General features: G+C 42.4%; 2 protein-coding genes across 11 annotated transcripts in view; one reads left to right on the top strand and one right to left on the bottom strand.

Moving 5' to 3' along the window:
• Positions 1–25784, top strand: part of MAPK9 (mitogen-activated protein kinase 9) — a 49935-nt gene extending 24151 nt beyond the window's left edge. For 4 of the 10 annotated variants that reach the window (XM_072871819.1, XM_072871820.1, XM_072871821.1 and 1 more), the window contains exon 12: positions 752–7954. In XM_072871819.1, the coding sequence (XP_072727920.1) occupies positions 752–894 (143 nt within the window). In that variant the 3' untranslated portion in view covers positions 895–7954. Of the gene's footprint in view, positions 1–746; positions 7955–17674; positions 17757–24893 lie in introns of those variants that run through there. The other 6 variants (XR_012044050.1, XR_012044051.1, XR_012044049.1 and 3 more) reach the window with 6 other exon arrangements.
• LOC140656842 (rho GTPase-activating protein 24-like) lies at positions 10609–12272 on the bottom strand. The gene is made up of 2 exons (XM_072873030.1): positions 11998–12272; positions 10609–10816 (listed from the first exon to the last, which is right to left on the bottom strand). The coding sequence occupies exons 1-2, from the start codon at positions 12252–12254 to the stop codon at positions 10609–10611; spliced, it is 465 nt and encodes a 154-aa protein (XP_072729131.1). The 5' UTR covers positions 12255–12272.
• Positions 25785–26472: the final 688 nt, after the last annotated feature.

The raw sequence follows: 26472 nt of genomic DNA, 5'->3' as shown, positions 1-26472 counted from the left end.
TGTGATACGTAGTGCTGATCTGTTGCACTAGTGAATGAAGAAATCCTGCTTAATAATCCAGGTAGGCAGAAGTTTTATTGTTCAAGACTCTTGATTCTGATCAGCCTTTGGAGATTCACGTGCACTGGTTTTTCATTGTTATGAAGTATTTTGTAGGAAAACTTAAGAAGTCTTGTGTGTCCAACACCCTGAGCTGCCTTCTCCCCAAAGGGCTCAGTCATCAAATGAAGTAATTGATACCATGTTACATCAGCTGTTGCATAGGTATCTTTTATGCTGAATGCTTATTCTGTGGCTCTGCATGAATGAGTCCCTTTCATGCAGGGTTAAACATCGTTAGGGCTCCTTGTTTTAAAATAGTTAATAATGCAAAGTATTTATGCCTGTGATTGAATCCTTGACGTTTGCTTCTGTTCTCTTGGTCCGGTAATTGGAATAATGTACTGTCTTTTATTAACTATATCTATTAGATTTCTTGATACTCAGGTCACTATTCACATTATACATTGCCTTTTTTTTTTTACTTTCCTTCTTCCCTAGAGGGAGAAAAATAAAAGTGTCTTCTCTTAATGTTCACCTTGGGTTTTGAGTGCTAGGGAACTTAGTGCTTGCTTTTCTACTGTTTATTAATGTCTTTATTTTCTAAGGATTTCTGTGGGGAAGGTGATGCTCAGAGCCTAGAATTATGGTTATTTGTACCTGCAATATTGTCTTGCCTCAGATTTTATTATATTTGGTTTACTTAGCACAGATGCAGCAGTGAATAGCAACACCAGTCCTTCCCAGTCATCATCTATCAATGACATTTCATCCATGTCAACAGAGCAAACATTGGCCTCAGATACAGACAGCAGCCTCGATGCCTTGACAGGACCCCTTGAAGGATGTCGATGATCAGCCAGGATTGCAGACTTGACTTTGGAAAAGAACTCTTGCTTCCATTGGGCCTGAATTGCTTGTAAGTTAATGGAACCAAGTAGAAAAACTCCATGTTCTGCATGTTCTGCTAAAGTAATGCCTGTTTTTTTTTCACTCAGTTGTTATGAAATTGCCTGCTTAATGTTGTAGAATGAAAGCAAATCAATGTCTAAAGAACAAAAAAAAATTAAATTTAGACACTATTATAGGCTTTTCTTTGTTTCAGCCTATTTCAGGTGAGCAGTTATAATAGACTTTTAGCCAATAACTCCTCTTAAGTGGGTTCATGAATCTTCAGTCCCAACTAGCAGGCTTCTGTGACACAATCTTTGTTTACATTTTAGTACAGTATTGCTCATTAGTAGGTTTTTTGAATGTATAGTCTCTGTGAAGTTTGTTTTAATGTGTGACTGTGGCAGTTTGCTTTATTTAACGACTGGACTGTTGTATGTAAGTGTGAACTCACACATTGAGTGCTCCCAGTACTATGTTTAAAGGGCAGTTATTCTTCCACATAGCACTTTTTTTTTTATTGAGCCCTGTCTATCTTCACTTTCCAACAATTCTGTCTATCTTCTTGTAGAAGAGGTAAACGTGAAATTTAAAGAATATAGCCATTACTTTGTATTTCACCTATGAGTATGTGTGTTTTAATTTTTTCAGTTTTTTAAGCGTGGATGGAAGATACAGTGGCTTAATTAAATCTTAAGGAAGGATGTGTGACTTATCTGTGGAGCAGTGCCTGTTTAGAAGAGGAGAGAGTGCTAAAATGTTCTGTATTTTCTAGCTTGTGATACTGGTCCTTTAACAAAACAAACAGAAAAGGAAATTATATCTGTGATGCTCTTCATTCACTGCAAACTCTGATAAAAGGACAGATGAATTGGAGAGACTTGCAGCCTCAAAAAGAGCTGCATAAATGTTTTCCATTTTTAATGGGTCCATTCTATCTAGTGAGTAATTAAAGAAATAAAAATACAGTAGTTGTGAGTCACTTATAAATTAAGTATTTAGTTAACAAAGCTTAGCTCTATTCCTGCAGTAGGAAAACCTCTCTATTTGTACTGGGGGAGGAAAACATATTTAATACCTCTTTTCTAAATACGGTGTCAGAGAAGAAGAGGAGATTATTTGCTGTTTCGGTACAGGCTTATCAATACAGTTTTCAGAATCAGATAATACAAACATTGTCTGTTATATTGTACAATACATTGAATTAGAAAATATGTTTGCAGTAGAGTAGGGCTTAAATTACTTTATACTACACACTTGTGAATTTGTGCATGTTCACTTTGGAGTGCACAGGTGTGAAATTTTGCTAAAGGATCTTGTGTGTGCATGTGTGTGAGATTAAACTATATAACTATAAGAGTAATACAGATGTACAAGATGAGGTAAAACACCACTTTCTTAAAGGCACTATATTTAGCTGTTGATCCAGATACTCTTGACTTGAATATATAGATAGAACTTATAAAATATACTGGCCCAGCCAGCCACTGCATTACTGACATATTTCTCTTGTAAAAGAAAATTGTCCATTGTTTCTGACCTAACAGTTTGAAAAGCAGCAATTTCTCTTTATGCAAACATTGCTTTTATATTAAAATTGTACCCCTTTTTAATAGCTTAATTTGCTGTAGCAAAAATATTAAGGTTTTACTGTCCCAGAAGGTTAAAAAAAAAAATTAACAAAGGAGTTAATATGATGATAACTTCAGAATTGTCACCTGGAATCTTGGATTTTTAAAACTCTGTTTAATTGAATTGCAGGATATGGGGTCTTGGGTTTTTTCTTGTTGTTTGGTTTTAAACCTACGGACATCTTATTTATCTTTGGATACTGATGGTATATGTGAAATATTTTTAGTGCATTTTGTCACTGGAAAAAACATTCAAAAATACCTATTTACCGTATAGCAGAACAGTACGGGTTGCTGTTCTGCATTTTTAAAATCCTTTTTATTTGTGTAAGTTAAAATTACTAAAGACACCTGTTCAAAATGAACATTAGTGATTCAGTATGGAAGTTATCTACTGGATTTAATTTTTCAATATTTTTATCTTTTTCAACTGAAGTTGCACTGTGCTATGTTCATTTTAACAGTTACTGCTTTAGAAGACTCAACGCAACAAAGATTTTTATTTTTTTTTTTCCATGTGTTTTGGATATTCGCAGAGTTGAATTTTTCCTATTGGACTCGGGCTGCTCGGAACAAGGTGGGGTTGGACCAGATGATGTCCAGGTCTCTTCCAACCTAAATTATTCTGTGATTCAAATTGTTTTTTAACACAACTGCCCTATCGCCATGATTAGAACTGGTATCTGACCTTCTCCTAGTACATACTGTTAGCTTGAATATGTGCTCTTGGAACAAAAAAACCCCTGAGATTAACTGAACTTATTTGTAAATCTTGTTGTATGCAAAGCTGTCTCAGACCTTATTTTTTTAATGTGTTCTTGCTATGGCATACACTGAAGCTTCAAAATTTTACAGAAATGTTGCTGCCTTCGGAGCATGCGTGAAATGTCTGTCAATATAGTGGATTTTGATTCCAGTATAATTCAAAACAAGATTGCTACTAACGTGAATGAACATCGATCTCAAGAAGGCACATATGCAGATTATATTCAGCAAAATGCATGCAGAATAGATGCATGCTAAAGTTCCCATGCTATTTCAGTGTGCACATATAGGCTATAAATGCACTGCATGCAGACTATATACATATAGTTGTATTCCTGACTGCAGATTAAGTTCAGTGCCACGTTTGTGAAATGGTCATCAATGCCATGAGAACCTCATCATTGATGGAAAACAAAATGCACATGTAACTTGACAGGAGTTTAAAAGTTTAGAGAGTTTGGTGTGCAATATAATCACTTTTATTCCTAATACTAAAATCATGTATGTAAAGTGATGCAATTGACCATTTTTTTTGCACTTTGGCATTTATAAATATTTATATGTATTTAAAGATTAAGAATATGTGAGTGTGTTTATACATATACATAGATATTAAGAAACCTGCTCAGTTTTGTAAACATGAATGTTACTTTTCTTTGAGAGACTTTGTATAGTGTTAACACTACTGCGGTATACAGAAACAATTTATGAAATATGACTAAAAATAAGTGGTGGTCAACATAGATACAATCTATAATCTTAACTGCTCACCTGAAAAAGAGAGAGGAATCTATGGCTATCAATCAGATTATTTACCAGAAACATTATGTTAAATATATGAACACTGAGTAGCTGAATGGCATTGCAGAAATGGAGTATGTTTTAAACAGTTCATTTCATCTGTGCTCATATCATTTTTCCTCAAAAAAAAAAAAAAGAGAAGCTTGGCCTTTTGAAATCTGGATAAGCAACCTGTAAGTGTGCTTTGAGGAAATACTGTGATATGACAAATCTATTTTTTTATTGAAAAAGATGAGAAATGAATGTCAAAATTAAGGCTTTGTCTGCATGGATCATACAAAATAAACTAGTCTAATGACTGGAAACTAGTGTTTGCAAACAGCCTTTGAAGTTTTGTAATGTTTCCCATAAGGGTTTGCATTTCTTTGCCAAAATAATGAAAATTAAACTCAACCTTAACTAGAAATGAACTAGTTGGTTGGTAAGTTTCAAAAACTGTTAGGAAGCAGAGGGCTTTTGAGGTTTTCCTTGACTTTTTAAAGTCCTAACAGAGCATACGTGTTTATTCAAAGTTAATGGAAAAAAGTGATTCCATACGTTTAATTTTTCTTTCCTAAAGGAAGGAGCTTAAATGCTAAATCGGTTTCCTTTTTAGATCTGATTGTATTTGGCTTAAAATTGTAATTTTATGAATGAAGTAGGATTTAGACATTCAAAATAGAGCTGACATACAGAGTTTCCAAGAACTGAGTGAATGACCCTTTCTTTTTTTGGCAGAAGTGCAGTCCTCTAGTTTGGCGTGCGCTGGAAGTTCAGATGTTAAAGTGCAGACAAATCTTTACTGAACATAATGCTGTTTTGGAGTATGGGTTCAGTCTTGCAGCAATACAGTTTGTGTGGAGTGTTTCATTTGAATTGTGACACTTGAAATGGAAGTACTTTAAGCGTGGTGGGGGGTAGATGCTGAACAGCCTTTGTCTGTATATTCTACGTATATCATATGGATTCTATCAGGGCTTGATGCTAAAGTTAGTGATACCATATACTGGGAACCAAATTCTTTCCTGGGATGCGTATTGTGTAATTCCTGCTCAAAACTGGTTTTGATCGAGGGACACCTGCACCCAGATGCAGAATTTGGACTTGAGTTCCTATAGATGAATCTAGTAACTTCTTTGCTTTTCCAGAGTGTCTTTGATTTATTTTTTTAACATGTTGAAATATGACAGGAAAAATGTATTCTGGCTCATCATTTTACATATATTTTAGATTGTCTATTCCATGAGTGATAGTGATGTTCTAAAAGCTTATTACACAACTTATCAGATCAGTTTTATTTTTTTGCCTGCTCTGCATGCTAAAAATGTCTGGAGCTAAACTAATGTTTTAGGTAAACCATCTTTCCTCATATTAGTGTTGGAGGAAAGTGGAGAGATAACCATTGTTTCTGTTCGTGTTCTATAAAATGACTATTTTTGTAGCTAAAATTTTAGTTGTTGGATTTCAATCCCACAGTGTTGCTTTGTGGATATAAATTTACCTGGGTCCGCTATTTCAAACAGTATATGTATAACAAGTCCAGTATAAAATTAAACTAATAAAATGCACTCTTCTGCAATTTGTCATTAAAAATATGGGAAATTGTTTTGGTCCAAGAATTCAAAACAAAATAGAGAAAATACATTTAACTGCTTAAGTTTTTATTCCTTGATGCTGCTGCTTATTTTGTGAAAAGGTGCTTGCAGTTTTGCACAAAAGAAATCAACTTCATTAATTGCTGGGTTTGAAGCACTTTAGGATTCGTCTAAATACAACCAGTATATGGTGTAAAAAGGAATGACATTAAAAAAAAGTTTAATCTGTTTAAATTTTGGTTGCAATCTTTGCTATTCTGATAGATTTGATCAGCATGTTCCTTTAAATATAAACCTCTTCTCAGAGATTTTAAATTAGAAATTTTTTTATGGGCTGAAATTTAACACATAGTAAGACATCATTTGAGAAACATCTTGTACTCAAATGCCTGTAGGGTGACTTAAATAGCAATGTGACTACCTAGCCATCTATTATAAAAAGATACAACAAAGATACAGCAATGTTTGTTCCCATAGCAAGATCAGCTAGCTATGAGCACTAGGATTCTTTTTCTTAAACAAAAAACTTTTTATTAACTTTGGCTACGCATCATGAGGTAGTTGTATGTGTTATGGAAAGGCCAGAACATCTGCTTATTGGGACTCCACTGCAATAGATACTCTATGGATACCACAGGAAGACGCCGTCCCTGCTCTAAAATACTAGTCCGAAACCCTGATACTTTCTAGGGTGTACTTAAGCGAGTACATGTGTGTTGGATTCCCAGGCTGGGTCTGTAGTTTAGCACTCCATGGTTTCTTAGGTTAAAACAAAAGCAGTGGAGAAAGTAATCGGGTAAGAACAACATTTTATGTTCGCTACCTGAAACAGTAGTCATATTTTGTTACTAATAACAAAGCTAATTTAATACCCATGAGCATATGCTATTGTATTGTCTTCTAATGGGGAAAAACTTTTTTGAAAAAAAACAAGTGTGTCACTAGCTTTTCTATGAATTCAGATGCTTAAATTGGTGCTAATTTTTTAAAAGAAAATGTAACAGATGGTTAGCAGTGTATTTGTCTGTTTTTGATACCTATATTTTCTTAAATGGTGGCAAGCCAAACTTTATAAAATGACTAATGTGCATTTTCAGCTTCATCAGATTCCCAGATTTTCCTGAAGTAAAATGTTTAAACTTCCATGGTAGTTACTGCTTCTTTGGAGCTATTGCTTTCAGGTGTGTTTTACACTAATAAAATGAACCCAATTAGAAAAGATAGCAATACATAACTATCCCTTTCTTTAAATTACATGACATGTTGGGTTCCCCAGGTGGTTTTAGCAGTTTAGTGTAAACAAGATACCTATTTAAGAGCAAATCACAGATGCCTATGTGCAGTTAACTTAGTACAGTGAAGCCTTACCTGGTCATTAAGATAATTTATAAAGATTGTACAAATTTTCATCTATTTTAAAGAAGGAATAACAAATAGAAATCATTAACTGTTTTCGTACAAATTCAAATGTTAATTCCAGAGAATGTATTCTATAGCGTACTCCAGAACACATGCTATTAAAGAGTATAATAGGCTCCTTTAGTGATTTGTTATGAAATCCAGTTTTATCTAATGACTCAAAATAAACCCTGTCCAAAAATTAGTTCTTTTAAGAATTTATTTTGAAATGCCTTCAAGTTTTAACTCCCTTCAGAATGCTTTATATGTCTTGTTTTGGCCCTCTTTCCCACCTTCTGTTTACCAAATGTCACAAAAAGTAGCATCAAGCCCTATCACTTGTTATAGTGTTCTGATTTTATGGCCTTAATATTAGTTATAGTATGGTATATAATTTCAGAAGAAAGATGTGCTTTGAAGTCAAAGTATATAGATACATGTGGCCTCTTCTGCCTATGAAATTAGGCTTTGATTGTCATATCTCATTCTTGATGCTTGTGCAATAGGAACATGTTCCTTTCAATGCAGTGGCTATTTTGTCTGATGCTGGACTTTGTTTTCAGGATGACTAGAAAGTTGTGGTGTTTGGTTGGTTTTTTGTTTGGTGGTTTTTTGGTTTTTTGTTTTGTTTTGGTTTTTTTTTAAATGGACAGCAGTCATGCTTCCTTGTTTTTTGGATTGATTTTCTTTAAGGAAACTAGAATTTCATAAGGAAAACTGTCAATAACTAGTTCTGAAGTGCTAGTTAAAGCCTCATTCTGAAGCTTTTTGTTTTGTTTTTTTCTCCAAAAACCTTATCGTAAAACAGTACTAAAGCCACTGTAAAATTACAAATAAATATGTATACTTAAATGATTTGAGCAGTCTGTCTTATTTACTGTAGCAATATTTTCTTTTTCTTGATTCTTCCTGTGTTGAAGTAGAATGTTTTATGTATGCTCTTAGTTATCTTAAAACATAAAGTTTCTCTTATCACTTCAGATTCCAGTTAACCAAAAAGTAAGTATTGGTATGAAAAATGAATGAAGAAAAGCTTTAAGAGATTGGTTGGAGCTGCTTTCTCCTGATCAGCTGGAACATTTGGACACATTAACTGCACTTGGTTTTACTGCCAAGTGTATTTTGAAATTTGTTTTTTAATTGCAGAAGCTGTTTTTTATAAATTGCAGAAGCTTGCCTGGTAATACTGACAGATCTGTGTTCCCATCCATGTGCTGAAACAGTATCATAGTCAGATTGTCAGACTTCCTTGCAAGTGTCAGATAAGCTACTGGCTATATATATGTGTGTATGTGTATATATATGTACATGTATAAAAGAACTTGGGAAACATCTTCTCTTCACCTTGTGCTCAATGTTGTGTTTCATTTTGTTCTCACTGAACCAGACAGGTACAGCTAACTTGAAAAAATACCTCCATTGTATTCATTTTGAGGAAGAGGTAAGTATTCTTGCAGAGACAGTGATGAGGTTTCCAGGCACTTTTGCAAAGCTGTGTGCTCTAACTCTGGGGAAGGTGAAGTAAAACTTAACTGCTACTTTGATCTAATTGCTTTTCATGGAGGTGTTCTAATATTAAAGGAAGGGTTACCATAGCTGCCTTTCTAGATATATGGCTAGGGCTCTGAGCCAGACTTTGGCATTGTGAAAGCTTCACCTATGACAGTCTGAAGTAATTTTTACAGCAACATTGCTATTTCTTGCATGGAGAGCTTGAAGTTTTATCTCTCCTCTACAGGGCATTGCAACAGAGTATCTGGATAAAGCAGGGACGGCCAGTAGATCCCGACGCTCCCCTGTATTTGATGATAGGACACTTTTCAGGTTGCTTCTTCAGCTACAGAGGAAGACCTAATTCATTAAATAGGAAAAAAAAAAAGTGAAGCAGGACCATGATGTGCATACAGGGAAGTGGTTTACATAGCATTACCCAAGTACATTCCTTGCCTTATGCCATACCTTTTCTTTATATTTCCTGCAAGTTCTTGAAGTTGGCAGGACAGTTCTAGAAAGGTAAGGAGGGAGGGAACTGATTAAACAAGACCCAAATAATTTTTGAGGAAAGTGGGACTTCAGAAGTGGGGTTTTTTTATAGTAATGAGGTCTCAGAAGATGAAAAAAAAAAAGTGGAAAAAAGAAACAAGAAGAATGTAAGTGCCTGGAATTCAAATTTGAAAACTGTTCAGTTCATGATTACTTGGTGTGAAGGTAGGGCAGCAAAGAAACAAGTTACGGTTCAATGATGCACTCGTGGAGAGTAGGCAATGCATGGAGGGGGTTGGCCAGCGTGCACTTATGAATAAGGGGCCTGCAGCGTTGCCCTGGGCATGCAATTGGGCAGGGCTGCTTCACTCCATGAACCTTGTGGGATAAGACTCTGGTTTTTTGATTCACTTGTACTTGATCTTAAAACAAGCTGCTTGTTCCTCTCTGGGGAAGAAGAAAAACATCTGTGCAGTTTCTGCTTACATATCATAAGCTGTTTTAGTGAGATAGTGAGTTATCAAGTAGATGATCACTCTTACATTTAATCTTGCTGAAGAGCAAATAATGAACCACGTGTTTTTCTCAAATAAAGTATAATTTTAAATTCAGTACAGGTTTAAGTATACAGATGCCATTGCTCATGTTAAAGTTCTTCTGCAGCGGGTTAAAAGAACAGCGGTTATTTTCTTGATACTTAACTGCATATGTGTCCTTAATGCTGGTATCAAAATAGTTAACACATTTCTTGTGTGGAGAGAGGTAGCTCTGAAGAGATGTGAGTGAGGGAGTATACCAGTGATGGTCTTAAGACTAATGGGTTCTTATGGGAGTCCTGTAGGGCGGCTGATTATAATCCAGAGGAGCAAATGGCTTTGTAAGAGACCTCCTCCTCCCCCTCCTCCTCCATGAATGAATGTCCCTTCAGTGAGAGGACAGGAATTGCACAACAGCTCTGGATCCCAGGCACAGCACCATGTGAGAGTGCTGGTGGGAACTACAGGGAGATGAAAGTGTGTTGTCTCCTTGTTTCTCTGTATTTGTCCGTAACTGAAACGGCTGCCGTTGGGATGCAGGTATGAGCTCAGCACTTTTAAAGCCCATGCAGTACCTATGGGACCTCTGGGGTGGCTGGTAAAACCCAGTCCAGCAAGGATGACATCCCTTTGTTAAAACCACTTAGGCATTTAGTGCATCAGTACAAGACTCAAGTCTAGCCAAAAAGCACCGGGGTGCTTCCCCAGCACACTGCATAGGCTGGCTTGGGAGTTGGTAGTGCAAAGTGTCGGAAAGATTTTTCCAGTGGTAAGAAAAAGCATCCCTGGCATTAGCAGGGTGGTGCAGGGCTGCTGGAGTTCAGGGATCCCAATGAGTTTGTATCAACTGCTCACTTTGTAATTGACAGCCTAGTTCTTACTGTTGGGGTTTCTTATTTCACCTCTGAAATGGGAGTATGTGCTGAAATCAGGATGTGGCCTTTCTCTCTCCTACAGTTTAGCTCAATTTCAAACCGAACATGCTCCTGTTTATTTCCATCTGTTAATTTCCCCAAAGGTTTCAAAAAACTCTTCCATTTCTTTCTGGAGCATTTCATTTCTTCTCTCTGCATCTTCCTTTGCTCTCTCTGCATTTCGCATTTTCATCTCCACAAGACTGTACCACTTACGCTGCTGGCCCAGTTTTGAATGCATATCCTTAATCTCCGACTGCAGCTCTCTGTTCCGCTGCTCCAGGCTGTTGGAGAGACAGACATTGTAAATTACAGGATTTTTTGCCCCTTTCTTAAGAAAGCTATAGGCTTTTTTAAAGCTAGCCTTTTTTAACATATGTTCCCATAAATACAAGTATTGGCATCCCCAATACTTTTCCAATTTATGGTATATATTAACATAAAAGCTACATTTTTAGTTACTCTAATTTACAATAAATATAAATAACCATATGGCCAAAGGAGTCTGTTTTGGTGTTGGGGTTTTTTTGTAGTGGAATACTACAGTAGTCTAACAACAAATGGCAATGCAGCATATTTTAGGAAACAGAGGATTCTGCTTAAAACATAAGCAGGATACAACAAAGAGATTTAAAAAAAAAAAAGGCCAAAAACCTAGGAATAGCTCCTTTTACTAAGAAGAAATTGATGAATACTTCTTCAAGAAATTAAAGATTAAATGGATTTTTTTTCTTTACACAATGTTCAAGGCAAAGTGTAATTCACCGTTACCTACTTGCCGTCTGTTGCAATGATGCATGTTGAGGTATTTTATGATTTAGTCAAATAGTCAATTTGCACAACATACCTGTAACGTATAACTACTGAACAATATTGTATTTAAAATGTTCATGCCTTTTAACTACACAATAGAAAAGCAGCACTATTTGGAAAGTAGAGCCTGGAAATGTTTCTGCCCTTTTTTTTTCCTCTTGATAACAAGCTATGGCTAACTCTCTATTCAATTTCTAATCTTAGAAATTGGAAAAATACTTATGAACACTTTCCTCTGAGTTGTTAAAATTCATGCCTTGCAATTTGTAAAGAATAATGACTTACTGCTAACGCTGCTGAGAAGCCTGCACATTTTTCCCCGGAGAAAAGCTTAATATTGGATTAAGGCAAAAAAGAAAAATACACAATAGACCAGAGGCTTTTCAAGAGCTCTGCGCAGCCTTGCAAAAAAATCTTATAGATGGTCTGGAGTTTCTCAAGCACCTCACATGAAAATTTTTCAAATAACTTTGAATAATTGCTAACCTAATCCTGTAATGCTGGATCCTGGGTGACATTCACAGTGGTACGTGGAGGCATTGGCTGCAGCAGCGTCCATAGACCCTACTCACAGATAAGGACCCTGCGGTAGTTGCATACAGTAGGAAGAGATGCCTTCCCTGAAGCCTCATAGTTTTTTTAAATCCTTTACCTTGCAATTTTGGATTCGTATTCAGCCTTCTGTCTGGACATCAGCATCTTCAGGTTTGCCAGGTGGTTCTGCGAGGAGGTTGGGTTTGCTGGCAAGTCACCGGAGGAAGCAAAGCTGTCGCTGTTGTCCACTGGGATGTGTCCTGTGTTTTCCTGATTCTGCAAAACATGACTTACAGCTGCGTTGGTTTCTTTGGAGTCTTCTGGGTGGGCAAGTCTTGTCAAATATCTTGAAGGAGGATTTTCCTCAAACATCATTCAGCAGCGGGAGCCTGCTGAGCGTGCCCGGCCAGCACCACCCGTGCCCTCTGGGCGTTGTCAAAGACTCAATGCCTTTTCTGTTTTAGAGGAGACCTTTTTTTTCGTCCGTCTCGCTCTGCTTTGTCACAGGCAGTGAGAGTTTTCTTCCTCCCCACAGCTGTTTGAAGCTTTTTCAAATACTTGGAAATAGTCCATTTTGTTGGAGCCTGGATCTTGTTTCAGCTTTGCTTTTTGTACGCAGCGGGTTGAGGTCTTGAGCTGCTGCACCCATCTGCTGCCCACTCGCCTGTGTCGGTATGGCTGGTTTATTCTCATCTCCAGGAACTACTACTGCTTTCCTACCCTCGCTCTGTTCGGTGTAGTTTGTCTGACATCTGTAGGTGGCCCATTTGATAGCTGTCCACCCTTGACCAGTTTCATTCCTGGGTTGGGGAGGTGAATTTGGCAGCACTACCTGGTCCCGGGGCTGTGCAGGGGGAGAAGAGTGCCTGCCTTGCAGGCTGCGAGGACAGGGCTCCTTGTGTTCCCCTTTGCACGCATTAGAAAAGAGATGTTACATCTGTTTTGGCTGCACTATATCTAGTCAGTCACGCATGAGAAAAATTGCATGAATGTAAAATGGCTCGCTGTGCTGCCTCATCTCTGGTGCATCCGCTGTGTCTGCTTTGGAGAGAGCAAATTGTGGTGCAGGCGAGGGAGGCTGGTTCCTCCAGTCATGGGGTTTCAAGGACAAGAAGTCAGAGGTTAAGGAAAAATGTCCACTTGCCAGTTATATTTCAGTTCCTCTTGGAAAAACTTTTTGATGTGAGTAAATATGGAATGTTTATTTTAGCTGCCTGTTCTCACAAGAGAATCAAGCACAGTACAGAAATAACTTGATTATAAAAAAGCAAGAGCAAAATATGCATGCAGTTTAAATGCATATCTCAAAAATAATAGGTATGGTTTAAAATAATTTGGAAAGTTGTTTCCTCTCCCTGACCCCCCATCTGCTCAGTGTCTTGGTACAAGAAGTGAAAATGAGCTGGTTTAAGTGCCATTGGATTTCTGTAAGTGTTTTACTGGTCTCCTATGTGAAAACCACTCCTGGCTTTTGCTCTGCACACCTGACAAGGCTGTGATGTGTTCCTTGTTGAAGTCGGGGCTGGGTGGTTATTGAGACACTTTCCCACTTTAACCTGGGCTCCTTTCAGTAGGAAAAGTCCTTAGAAATGAGCAGACAGGTAGGTGAACATTTTAGGAATCTAAAGAAGGCCTGGGGTGAGGATTATATTTAAAAAAAAAAAAGTAAAAAAGCTTTAGCCTTCTGAGGCTGAGATGCCATACTGGAGGGGAGAAATCCACCTAATTTGATTTCACAGAAGTAAAATAATAAACTGATTTAAACACCACCATCAACACCCCTGTCTCCCCCTCCTTCCCCCTCATACTACAGTTGCTGCTAACCTAAACTTTTCCTCCAGAAAAAGATATTCCTGGAGTATTAATGCCAGTGCTTTACATGAGTTCTGTGTCTATTAATAATCTAACAGATGGCTGTAGTTTCTGATGAATTGGATTTGGTTTCATTGATTAATCTGTTTTCTCCCCACCCCTAAGGAGAGAGGCAGCAGCTGTGCCCACCAGCAGCTGCTATTGCACAACCGGGAGCATCTCTGGCCCCGATTCTGCAGGCACCTCCGCTTGCCTGTCGAGGAAGCGATCCCGGCATTGCTGCCCGTCAGGAGGCTGGTAGGGAGCAAGTCTGTCACCTCTGCTAAGTCAGGATGGAGAAGCGGGACAGCCGAGGGGTCCCCCTTTGAGAGCAGATGGACTGGGAGGAGTCCGACCTTTGTGGTCCCCTTTGCGGTTACGGTGCTATAACAACTTGATGTGGGTGAAATTAGGGAGGTCAACGGGATATAGGAAATTTGGAGAGCTGTGCTTAAGGCATGTCACCTCTGGTCATGCCTTAAGCTAATGTATGACTGGAACTGGTTCAAGTGGCTCATGTGGGAGACCCTTTGGAGGCAGCAGGTTTTCAGCATGTGGGGCAGGGACCAAGCAGCCCTTAGTCCCATGCCTCTAATGCCAGAGCCGTGTGTTGGCACTGAGGCAGAGACCAGTTCCTTCTCTTGACACTTGACTGCTGAAGGAAGGTGTAAAACCACCACTCAGTTGTGGAGCCAACCCTGCGATAAGGTGACTGTGGGAAAATCACGTGAAGGTGGAGTGTGTAGTACTCCTCTGCTTCACCTTCCTTATGCAGCTTAGCACTGACTTGGGCGCTTGCGTTAGCTCACAGTCCTCTGGGAGAGCTCTCTTTATTTTTGGATTTTGCTAATTACTCACCTTGACGTTGTCTTGGAGCTGACGTGCAAAGAAAAGACAACAGCTGAGTCCCCTTCCCAGCTGCCCCTCACACATGATCACGTCGAGTGCTGGTGTAGCTTCAGAGCAGCGTGAAGCACGTCAGCGCTGACGCTGTAACGAACGGGGCTGAGAAGGATGTGGCTTCTCTGCTTGCTCCTGGGGGTCAGTGTGGCTTTATAGCAGGAACCACTGACAGCTCCTCCGTGATGAGTCGTCAATGCATGAGCTGGGCTGGCAGTGCCAGAGGGGAAAGAGGAAGATGAGTGAATAAAATATTGCATTGAAGGTTGCTGCACAGGGGCCGGCTTCAAGGGTGGGGTGAAGGTGAGAGAGTGGTGCAGAGGGTCCTGCCACAGAAAACAGTTTCTTCAAGCAGGAGACTGTCTTCTGTGGGTCCTGCAGCTGGGTCCCAGACCCAGGGTACAGAAGGGTTTGTGCATCTTAGATAGCTTTCTGTGGCGTGTGCCAGTACTGACGACAACCGATTTCTCAGAAATCGCATCCCTGTGATTCTTAGACAGTCCCATAACACCTCTTTTACAGGGTGGCTGCCAAGCTCCAGGTTAGGAACTGGGAATGCATCAGAGCAACATCAACGGGGTATGACAGCTGGGATCTCATCTACTCTGTGCTTCCTCTCCTAATGATAACCTTGATCAGGCCCAGCACCATATAATGTTGATTTCCTCCCCCCACACCCTTCTGGACTTACATTTATTCATATGCCATGTTCTCCTTTCACCTTCCCCATGGCTTCTCAGGGAAGATTGCTTGTATTAGTTTCCTGACAATTTAAAGGTCAGAGATGAAGAGAGCTGTGTATTTTTTTTGCCCTGAGGCAGAGGAAGAGCTCTGTTCCAGACTCTCAGCTTGCAGGGAGCTGGGATGTTTTGAAAAATTTTCTTATTTTGGACCGACTTGGGATGGAGCTTGTGATTCTCTGCGATGACCTCTCCCTGGAGCGCAGAGATGCTGCCACGTGTGGTTAAAATTTAACATGCTTGAAATAGTTCCTGCAGGCGAGCTGTGGGATTTAGCCGCCCTCAGTTCTGGCCCTGGGCCAGCTGCCTGTTCCCCTGCATCGCCTCTGAGCTCTCAAAGGGAGACCGGAGTACTCTTGCTTCGCCTTTTGTAGGGTATCATTTGCACTGAGGACAGATGAGATGCGACTGTTCCAAAAGGGATGTCAGATTGCCCGGGGACGTGCATGGTTGAGGTTACTGCCTAGATAAAAGCTCTTAATTTCCTTTACACAAAAACTGATGACAATTGGACTGTGTTTTTGTAAGCCAGGTTTATCAGCACTTTCTCCTCTTCAACCTGGTGGTAGAGACGAGCTCGGTTGCCAGCAAGGGAGAAACCAGAGTCACCTGCAGGCAGCTTGTGGGGCATCTCCTCATGCCAGCCTCAACTATTTCAGTGTGTTAAAATAGCTCTGCGTCGTGCGTGCCGGCAGCCAAGTGCTTCTCAAAATCCACTACCAGGTGCATGCCAGAACGGTTGGGCAAGGTAACACCTGAAAACAGGCACTGTGCTCCTGACTCACCCCGCTCTTGGTGAGCCCCTCAACTCAGCACAGTTGGGCTGGAGAACGTGTCCCGATCTGGGGAAACACTGCTGGGAGGCTGCTGCCCTCTCAGCGGGATGCGGTCGGAGCTGTCTGTGTGGTGCCAGGATGGATGGGTCTGAAGTTTAATAATTTCAGACATTCCTTGGGAAAATATTTTAATTCCCTTTGGTAACAATGACACGCTCACCCTGAAGCGTCTCTGCTAACCTTGATCTATTTTATAGTTACTTTGGAGCTAGGTTAGACCCATACATTTTATGAGTTGTTTGGTTGCACACATTTATTCAGACTGAACTTCCACTCCTTCTCTGTGTTGTAATGAAAGAAACAGTTCTCATGGACTGACTTTTTACAGAATCATTTGTCTTGAGCTATGTTTGGAAACTAGAACCCAATAAAAATGCTTTAACTGATTTTTGTGTTAGATGAAACTACCTGTAGTCAACGTGTTTTGCATCTAAAATTGACTTTAATGCTATCTTGGTTTGCCATTAATTAATGGAAAATTTTGTTCTTGCTGGTTTTTTCCAGGCTGGACTTCCACAATGTTAGAATGGTGAATCCCATAGTCTCATCTCTGATTTTATTTTTAATTCAACTGTAAGAGGAAACCAAGTTTCCTGTGCGCTTTTTTTTTTTTCCCAAATCCCATTTGGTCTTTTTAACTCTGAATGAACTATTTACTGTGCTGAATACATGGAATAAATGGAAATAAAGAAAATGTTCTCTCTGCACCTGCAGAAAGAGGCCCAGGACAAATCAGTCTTGGCTGGGTCAGACTCTGGTTCCAGGTGCTTACTGACTTCAGGAGTTTGAGTGCTTTTAAACCTTTGGCAGCAGTCCTGTATTGTTTGATAGCAATCTTTTTGCAAAGAGAAATAGAAACAAAATAACAAAAAGCAAACATTCATAACTTGATTTTGAAAGGTAATTAAATTTTTACTCTTTGATTGCCTTTTTCTGATGCTTATTCTTATACAAACATGTTGCCATATCCCATAGAGGAGGAAGAGGTGCATACGGCTCGATGCCGTAAGAACCTGCGCTTTTCAAGCTTTAGAGCTTGTCAAGAATATCGTATGCTGCCCTGTCTGCATAACCTGATGTTTTTGTGCATAAGTACAGAGGTCTGCAGCTAGATAGCATCACAGAAAATGAGGGCTCTTGCCCTTGGGCAGCTGGAAGCTGCTTGAAAAATAAAGCTGGAGTCCCCTTACTGCGACCCCAGCAAAGAGCTGGAAGCAATTTTTAGGTTGGTTTTTTTTTGCTCATCGCAGGGCTGCAGCTGACTGCGGTATCGCCGTATTCCCCGCCGGAGCCGGGTTATGTCCCTGCCAACAGCCGCTGCCCAGCTGTAACGCTGTGGGGCTGGAGCTGGCTGGGGGCTGTGGAGTCCTTCCCGCTGGGAGACGCTGTCAAATGTAAGGGGCTGTTGTTGCCAGAGTGCAGGAATGACTGGGAAGGGAAAAATGACCTTTTTTTCCTTTCTCTCCAGAGGAGAAGAGTAGTATTCAGCCGCTTACCCACTAGATGTCACGGTTGGGTCTGGATTTGTGCTGCCTGAGCCCAAACACCTGGTGAGGAAAAATCACACAATTTTTTCAAGCGCGCTGGCGGTTTGTGACCAACACCTTATAAAAGCAAGCCATAAATTAATTTGCGTCACTTAAACAAGGGCAAAAAGACTGGTGAGGGGGGATATTTAAAAAACAGAGGCTCCTGGCAGGAGAGGGCACTGTGTACTTTGCTATACCCAAGGGAATGTGCATTTCTGATGCTTTTATTTTAGGTGGGAGGCTGCGTAGCCTCAGAGCAGCTGCCCCATTCCCCCTGTGGTGTGATACAGGTCCCGTGCCATGGGGAAAAGCTCCCGAGGAAAGAGCTTGTGAGCCCAGAGCTGCTCCCAGCTCCTCTTCCCACACTGGTTTGGAATTAAAACCTGCTTTGTACATTATGCTGGGCTGCAGTGTGTAGAGGGGCTGTTGATGGAAAGGGCTGGGGCGAAGGCAGACCCAGCGTGGGGACGGGTGAACCAGGGCTGCAGCGTCTGCACTGCTCTTCAACAAAAGCATCCTCACTATATATATGCAAATAACTAATCTAAGCTGATTTTGTCCCTCCCCATCTGTATTTTGTGTCTTAAACATAGTTTACCTGTTTGCTTTAAGTGTAGGGTTTCCATCTGGGGGGGTGAATGGTGTTTCCTTTGAAACGTGTTCAAATTAACTCTCTCGTCCTTCATTATCTTCTGTACAATAACTCCTGTCGTGTTATAATGGGGAAAAACTGCTTGGAAGGAACACTCCCAAACTGCCTTTCTCATGGACTTTGTTTTTAATTGGAGGCAGTTTTCATGCAATTCCCTAATTCAGTTTTATTTTAACTCTGCAGATCTGCAAGGAAGGATTTCAAGTATTCGGTTTGTTCAGTGCTAAAGGCGAGCCGGCTTTCTTGTGCTTTCAAAATGACCCTCGACCATTCACAGGGAACAGCCTGTTTAGTTCAGCATTTGTATTTCTGGTTAACATTAATGGGAGCTGCTGATTTTCAGGCTGTCATTCAGTTTTAAGGAATTTTTTTCCCTTTCAGGGTCTTCCCAAGGCGTGTTTCCATGTGGAACTTTTGTCTTTGCATAAGGACAAGGCTTTGGCTTTAAAATAGCAAAAAAAAAATCGAGAGCTCCTGCAATCCCTCTGGAAATGATCATTTTAACAAATGCCTGCTGCTCTGCTTAAAGCGAGCTGTCGTGTTTAGCTGCATTTTGGATGGTGTCTATAAACACAGCAGCTGTCTGCATGCAAACGGGACTTTCCAGCAGTGCATAATATGAAAAGAATCTTATTACTAGTTTAAAAAAAAAAGGCAAGAAAGGCTCAAAGAGCTCAGATGATGCCAGCTTCCTATCAGCTCCAACAATAGTCTAGACATCTCGGAGAGCCATCAGATTAACGTGATGTACGTTCAGCATTTACGGTTCTACGTTTCTTAAAGAGAGCTGGGAAAAGTGAGCTTTCCTCCCGGGATCAGTACAACCCTGAAGCGTTCCTTCTTTCCTCTGTCCTACTTCTTGTTTCTTTCCCTCCTCTCATATCTGGGTTTGGGTGCCATGGGTCACCTCTTCAGTGAATCACAACTTAAAGCATGCGCCAGTGACCTTCATTTAATGTCATTAACCTTGCTGACACCTTTGCTCGGAATCCCCATAGCTTTTTGCAAATTCTCCTGGGGCAGGCATGTGGTCGCTTCATTTTGGCCAAGCATCCCGCCCTGTTGCAGGGTGGCAGCGCCTGTGGCTGTGAGATGGGCTGAGGCTGTCTGAGCGTGGATGGGCGCTATTGGGAGGTCGGACGGTTTCACCATCCCCTTCCCTGGGCCTTTCCTCAGGGTGGTGGAGATGGGATGGAGCTGAAGTCTGACCCTGCTCCGAACATTTCCCCCAGCCACAAGCTGCTCTCCCATCTGCTCTGTTACCCACTGCACCAGGGCACCTCGAAATGGGGCAGCTCGTTCTGCCAGGGACTGTTTCTCTCTGGGTCGAGTGTAGCCATCACCTCTTGAGCCAGGCTGCTCTTCAGGGCAAGAATAAACCATCTCCCAGCTGCAGGAGTCAATCTGTAAAACGTTACAAAATTTTGCAGAAAAGCCCGATCCCTTGCTATTTAGCAAGTTACATTACTTGCTTGAGTGCAAAGCTAGGGATCGAAGTGGGTTTTGTGCCGGCTGAGCTGCAGGCGATGCTACAGGGGAGACTTGGCCCTGCCTGCACCGAGGAGGTTCCCAGAAAAGAAATACCAAAACACCAGACGAAAGACTTGCTCTCATGATATCTTCTGGCCCATCCAGAAGGAGAAAATGTGAGGAATTTCCCAAGAAAATCTGTAGTCTTTGACTTTCCAGCTGAACTGTCCGGAGCTGGCTGGGATGGAGGAGCACCAGCGCTTGCCGGTGTCCTGCCTCCCCACCAGTGCCAAGACCGGTCATTTCTTACAGGGCTCTTCTTTTTTTTTAGCCACATTCAAACAAAATTTATTTGGTGCTTCTGCATTTTTTCTTCTTCTGGTTTGTGTTGACACGATCGTGTTGGGCTGGTACACAGCTGTGTTGTTTGCGTGTTACAGGGGGAAAAAGCAGCAAGAAAAGGGCAAGGCTTGTAGAAAACTAGCACTTCTTTGCTGGCGTTTTTGGCGAATACAGTACAAAATTCACCGGTCCCAAGCAAAGATACTGAAGAAAGAGGGAAGAAAGGAAATACATCACTTTACAAGTTATTTTATCTAGGCAAAGCAAGCTGATAGCAGTAAACTCAGTGGAAGGAATAAATCCATGTTCTTATTCAAACTGATTAGAAAAATGCATATGAAAAATGAAGCAAGTGATAGCTTTAGGGGGTTTAAAATTATGGCCATAAAAAGCTGCAGCGACTTACTGATTTGAAGGTACATGATTGGAGGTTGTTCCTAATAGCTACCCTGTGAAAATGATTTTGCTTTTCCCTGCACCCACTGCTGGGGGCTGTGTGCTTCATCGCGGAGAGTTTAAATGGCCCTTCAGCTCGGGACCCTGCCTGTGGGGTCGGGGATGCCGCGCGGGGGCTGCGTGGGACGGTCCCCTCTGCTCCCCTCGTCCCCCCATTGATGGGGGCTTCCGATGGCCGGAGGGGAGTGTGAGGGACAGACCCCCTGGAGTGCCTGGTTCAGCCCACACTTGGGCAGAATTTTGGGGAGAATAAAGCGAAACGGTGCGTGAGCCCTGTCCTGCTCAGATGCTCCTGGGGATGCTCGCAGGGTGACCCCAGCCGAGCACGGGGGAATTGAGAGGGAAAGCAGCCATGTTAGGCCCTCTGATTAAACTGCTTTTTCCTAAATGTCACTTGAAGAGAGTGGTCGTAATGTTGAGTCATTACCAGCCATTTGCATGTACAATAACAACAGGGAAAAAGATAAAAAATCAATACAGGAATCAATAGAGAGCTCCCTGCTCTAGGTCTTTTGCCCGAGCTTATCATTAGTAGACACTCAAGGAGCGGAGTACTGTTAATTAGAGGAAACATTTGCAATCCAGCGGAAATGACTGGCAGCTGGAAAATCCTCAGATTTTTTTTAACTGAGTTTTCCGAGGTGGGTTTGTTTTCCCTTTCTCTTCTGGACTCCTCTGTCCCCTGAATGAAGTGTCTCCTTCCCACCTGTGTTTTGAAGGAAGAGAGAGGTTTCTCACCTGGGATTTTGGGAAAGGATGAATTTCCAAAACGTGAGCAAAAGACAGGGAGGGCCTTGCTCGAGTTTAACCCCCCTCTTAAATCTTTGAGCAGTAAATCTCTGATCCCTCCTCTCTCGTACCCGTCCCCCCCCAGCAGTGCTCAGAGCCTGAAATAGGACATAAATAAGAAACATATTTTGTTGTTTTTACAAACAGCAGCTGCCGGGTTTCTGGGAGAGGGGGCTCTTGGCAGGCAGAGCATCCTCTGAATGCTGATGGAAGCCTCAGCCCTGGCCTGAGCAGCACCAGGACGGGGCGGGTGGGTTGAACATTGCCCTTCACTTTTATCCAAATTGAGCGACTTGCATCGAACCTTCAGGAAAAAGCCTCGCTGCCCCTGGAGCCAAGGCATCCCGCCATCCCCAGCTCATGGCACCATCGAAGGGGACTGTTTGTGCCGTGGCCTTTGGCTGCTCATCCCTGACCGCTGGGAAATGGCCCTGTGCCGAAATTCAGTGTTGGAGCTCCCAGCCCACCCGCTCACAAACATCAGTTCTATATCAGGGGGGAAAAAAAGTACACGAATGCAAAAAAATAATGCTTTTGCTTATTTTTGTGACGCTTCTGTGAGCTAAAAGGAAGACAAAATGCAGCGAAATGTTTTTAGGGGTAGCTGCGTGCCGCGGCTCTGCCGGCGTTGCAGCCGTGCTGGGGCCGGGCAGGGCTGTGCTCCCTGTAGCATCGTGCCGCGGGAGGGCTGTGCACGGCGTCGTGTTGGGGAGCACGTCCTGGATCTCAGCGTGGGGTCAGGACCTGAAGCGACATTTTTTTTAGCATTTTGGTGGAGTTATAATAAATTTAAAAAGTGGGAGAATGTACGTGATCCTGCCTGGACTAGCTGGGCTGTGAACCTGGCTCTTGGCAGTACATTTTCTTTATTGTCTGCGGTTGTGTATTTACTTTAATTAATAAACATACACTGAAACCACATTTGAGATACTCAGTTTCTCCTCTGCATCACGGCTTAGCTGATCCCAGGCAGCTGCTATTAGGTGGCTTTGTATTTTGGGGGTTTTTTTCTTACTCGCTATTACTGCCGTGAAATCATTTACAGGCCCCAGGGAGGATGGGGAAAAAGAAAAACCTCTTTAAAAACAGCAATTATTCTTAGTAAAATATTCTAAATAATTCATTGCTTATTGGCTGCAGTGTGCTATTAAATGCCTTTTAGCTACTACTTGTATAAACTCTTAAAGCCCTGGTTCAAAGCCAAGCTCAGGTTAATGAACAGTGATTTCTGTGGGAAGCTCAGTGCCGCTGATAAAGCGGCTCCTGCAAACAGCCCCTCGGAGCCAGGCACGGTCCTGGGGGCACGAGGGGGCTGAGGGGTGCCCATGCTGGGACCTGGTGATGCTCCCAGCACCCATCCCTCAGCCCTCCTGCGGCTCGCGGCAGGGCACGCGTACGAGTGCGCAGGGGGGCTGAGGCTCTCCCCCGTGCCTTGGGGCAGGTAGACCGCATTCAGCCCCATCGTGGGACTTAGCCCTGATGCTTCGGGCGGTAGCTTTACCCCTGCTTGTATTGGCACCGCTTTTCTATTTGTGGGGTTAGATCTTAAATGTGTCACGGTTTGTTGGGCTGAGGGGTTTTAAATGGGTACATTTGCTTCTCCAGGTGATGGAGAGGTGTGTGTGGGCGTGTGCTGGTGTCGCTGTACCTGGTTTTAACCATTTTCTCACAATTTCTGCACTTAGAAAGTCTTCTTGTTCTTGCCCACGCTCTGGAGATGCTGGGCCAAAAATATATCATATTGGTGTAACGCTTTCCCAACAGTAACCCTCAGGATTTAAGAATGTTGACAACTGCCTTTAACACATGGAAGAAAGTGCAATAAATGAGAATACAGCAGTGGCTCTATTAACTTGCTTCTCCAGCAGCCTGTTTTCTATGCATGCGTGCTGGAGATAAATGAGAGCGCTCAGCAGGCTGGGCTCAGCGCAGTGCCAACCATTCCCCATCTTTGTAGCGTGAAGGTGTTTTAAATTGGTTTAATCCCAATAGTTTCCTTTTGCCTCACGTGCTTCAGCCCCTAAGTCTGATCCAGACAAGTCTTTGCTTGTGGTGCACCAGCTCCCTTGACTGCTTTGGTGCTAGCAAAAGGCTGGGTGAGAGAGCTGAAGTGGGCACAGCGTTAGACCTGAGGCATCTGCCTCCGGTTCATCTCTTTCAGCATCACTTTCTGGTGCAGCTATAATGAAAAGGCTGAAAGATCCTGAAGCACAAAAATTTAAATTTCAATTTTTTCTATAAAGCTCTTTTTAGTCGCTTCTGCCTATTAGCAGGTATTAGCATCTCTTCGCAGAGAAGATCCTAAACATCTGGGTAAAAAGTAAGAGCTATGACATGGCTCAACAGCCGTGTGTACATCCGATTTCAAGGCCGTTTTCATCAGCGATTCAAGCAGAGCTCGTGCAGTCTGTAGGACAGTGCGTGTTTCCAGGGGAGATGGCTGGCAGAACCAATTAAAGGTTTTTCAGTTTCATTGGCATTTAAAAGATGAACATGGCGGAGAGTTTCGGCAGTCACCGGGCTATTTATTTTGTTATTTCAAGTGTAATATAGGTCAAATAATGACTTAAACCATAGAACTGTTTGCAGAGGTGATTCTGCTTAGTTTCCAAAAACCAGTATTTTGTTACTAGACCTGAAAAATATCCATCTCAGCTGCTGGCCCTGGTCCAGAAGCACTGGGCCGTGGCACTGGGGTCTCCTCCTCCAGGCTCAGTTAAAGACAGGGCATTTGCAGGATCCAGCTCAAGGTGCCATTTGGAAACCAGCGGAAGTGACGTAAGGTCTCTTCCCCCCGAAGGTCTCCAAGTATTTCGCAAACGGTGACCTTCACTATATCTCTTGGAGGTAGGTAAATAGTAATATACTAATTTTACAGATGACTAAACAGCGTAGAGTGTTTAAATGGCTTGGCCAAGGTCAGAGCAGACAGCAGCGGGGCTGGGAGGAGAGCCCCATCCTGCTAAACCCCGTCGCTTCGTCTAATAGCTCCGAGCAGCCCCTGCCTTTAGCAGAGCTTGATGGCATGGTGTTGAATTTAAATGGGTCTCAATTTCATGTACAGCAAACGCCAGGATATAAACTGGGGTTTTCAGAGCAAATCTTTTATCTGGGCTTTTTTTAAGGACTGTTTCATTTAAAATTGCACTCAGCAGAAATCGGGCTCTTAGAAATGGGAAAATAAGCTGCCTCCTGAATGACAGCTATGAGGGAACAGGCGAGTTAGGGGATTAATTTGTTTGATTAAATCTTTAAAGAGTTTACTCTGAGAGTGCCGACAGCCCTGCAGATTATAGCATGGGTGCAGTGGTGGGCAGAGGAGTTATTTAGATAGGGCCCACGCTCTATCTTTCATTTTTCTCAGTCCATAATTACTAATAAATAAAATAAAAGCAAAACCACAAGCGAAGCTGCGGAATTAATTACCATGCTATTTTTTTCTCCTCTAGGATAATAAAATAGTGCACATGACTGATGGCAGACGAAGTGTCTCCTGCAGCCACCGGCACCCTGACATCGGAGCTCCAGGGAGAAATCCGGCCATGTAAATCACCACGCCGGGAGTGATCAGCTCCATGGCTTGTGCTCCGAAGAGAAACTACGCTTTATCTGGAAGGAACTCCAGCGCTTGGGCAACATAAATTGTGCCTGGATCAGGCTCTTATCAGGCTATTTAAAGATGCACGGCTCATATTTCTGTAATACTGCTGAAATAAGGACCCAAGGCAGTCACATATCAAACTTGTTGGCCAGAAGTTAAAGTCGGACCCTGAGTTGAAAACACAAGTGTTGACTGTGGCCGTGGTATTTACAAGTACTTTCTAAAGCTGCTATGGATATTTCAGGATTTCCGTGGTAATAAATTACTGCTGGGGGGGAAGAGGCACGGCAGAGCAAAAGCTTGGTTCCGTTGTCAGTTTAAGAGGAAGCCACTTACACAAATCTGAACCCATGTTCAACAGGCACCAAGAGTCTTGCTGTGTACAAACCATTGAACGTTGCCAGGTTTTATGCTGAAAACATCCCAGCCGTTGACCCAGACACTGCTGGGCCTGTAAAATTTTCCCCACTGTGTGTGGCTGCTGGAGGAGATTCCCTAAAATAGACATTTTTTTTGACCTTTGGGCAAACCTGCACCAGCGTTGAGGATCTGTAGCCAACCTGACCCAAGCACAACTGGGTTGGCTAAGAGTGAAGGTGGCACATCTCAAATTGGGGCGTTGACTGCACTTATGGCCACAACATTATGGCCCAATTCATCACGCTGGGTAATTTCTTCAATTTTTGTGGCTCACCAGTGGAGCAAAGCATCTCTGAGTGCCTTGAGCTTGGTCTTCTCCATCATCAGTGGGGAACAGCCCATTTGCTCGCTGGTGGCAGGAATACGTGGTGGGTCTGTCCTGCCCGCCCCCCCCCCCCCCAGGAGATGACAAATTGCCACCCACCACCCCTGCGGGGATGCCAGGAGACTCATCCCCCCCAAAAGGGCTCCTTTAGTGTCAGGACTTGTGTCAAAACACAACAGCAACAGCAAATCCCAAATGGGAAGGAACCAAATTAGCTCCAGACAAACTGGCCACATTTGGCAATGGGGGATTTAGATTCATGGCCCCTGGCCACCTCCCTGGCTCTGGGGGATGTGATGGATGTGGGGATGCATGAAACTTTCTTGGTGCAGCAGGATTTGTGCATTGCATATGGCTTGTGTCTGGAGCAGAGATGGTGAAGAGGCTCCGGTCAGTGCTGCAGCCCCGCAGGGCTTTTGATAAAATAATTTTTACCTTCCCAAACATTAAAGCAATTGTGGAAAGCACACATTCAAGATAGAAGCAGGTTGGAGACACTAAAGTTTTTGATCACGTTTACGAGCTCTGTTTTCATTAGGGCTGAGACACTGAAACATCCCCGTTTGTCTCAGCGTTTCTGCTGAGCCTCCAGTGAAGCCCCGCTCGTAGGCAGCGCTCACGCAGCTTCTGAGAAGTGGCTTCCCTGTTGCTGGCCATTTGTTGCTGCCATCTGATAATATGA

This window comes from Ciconia boyciana, chromosome 9 (genome assembly GCF_034638445.1).
Source record: "Ciconia boyciana chromosome 9, ASM3463844v1, whole genome shotgun sequence".
Classification (NCBI taxonomy): Eukaryota; Metazoa; Chordata; class Aves; order Ciconiiformes; family Ciconiidae; genus Ciconia; species Ciconia boyciana.
Note: the sequence above shows the minus strand (reverse complement) of the source record. Positions and strands in the feature narration are given on the sequence as shown.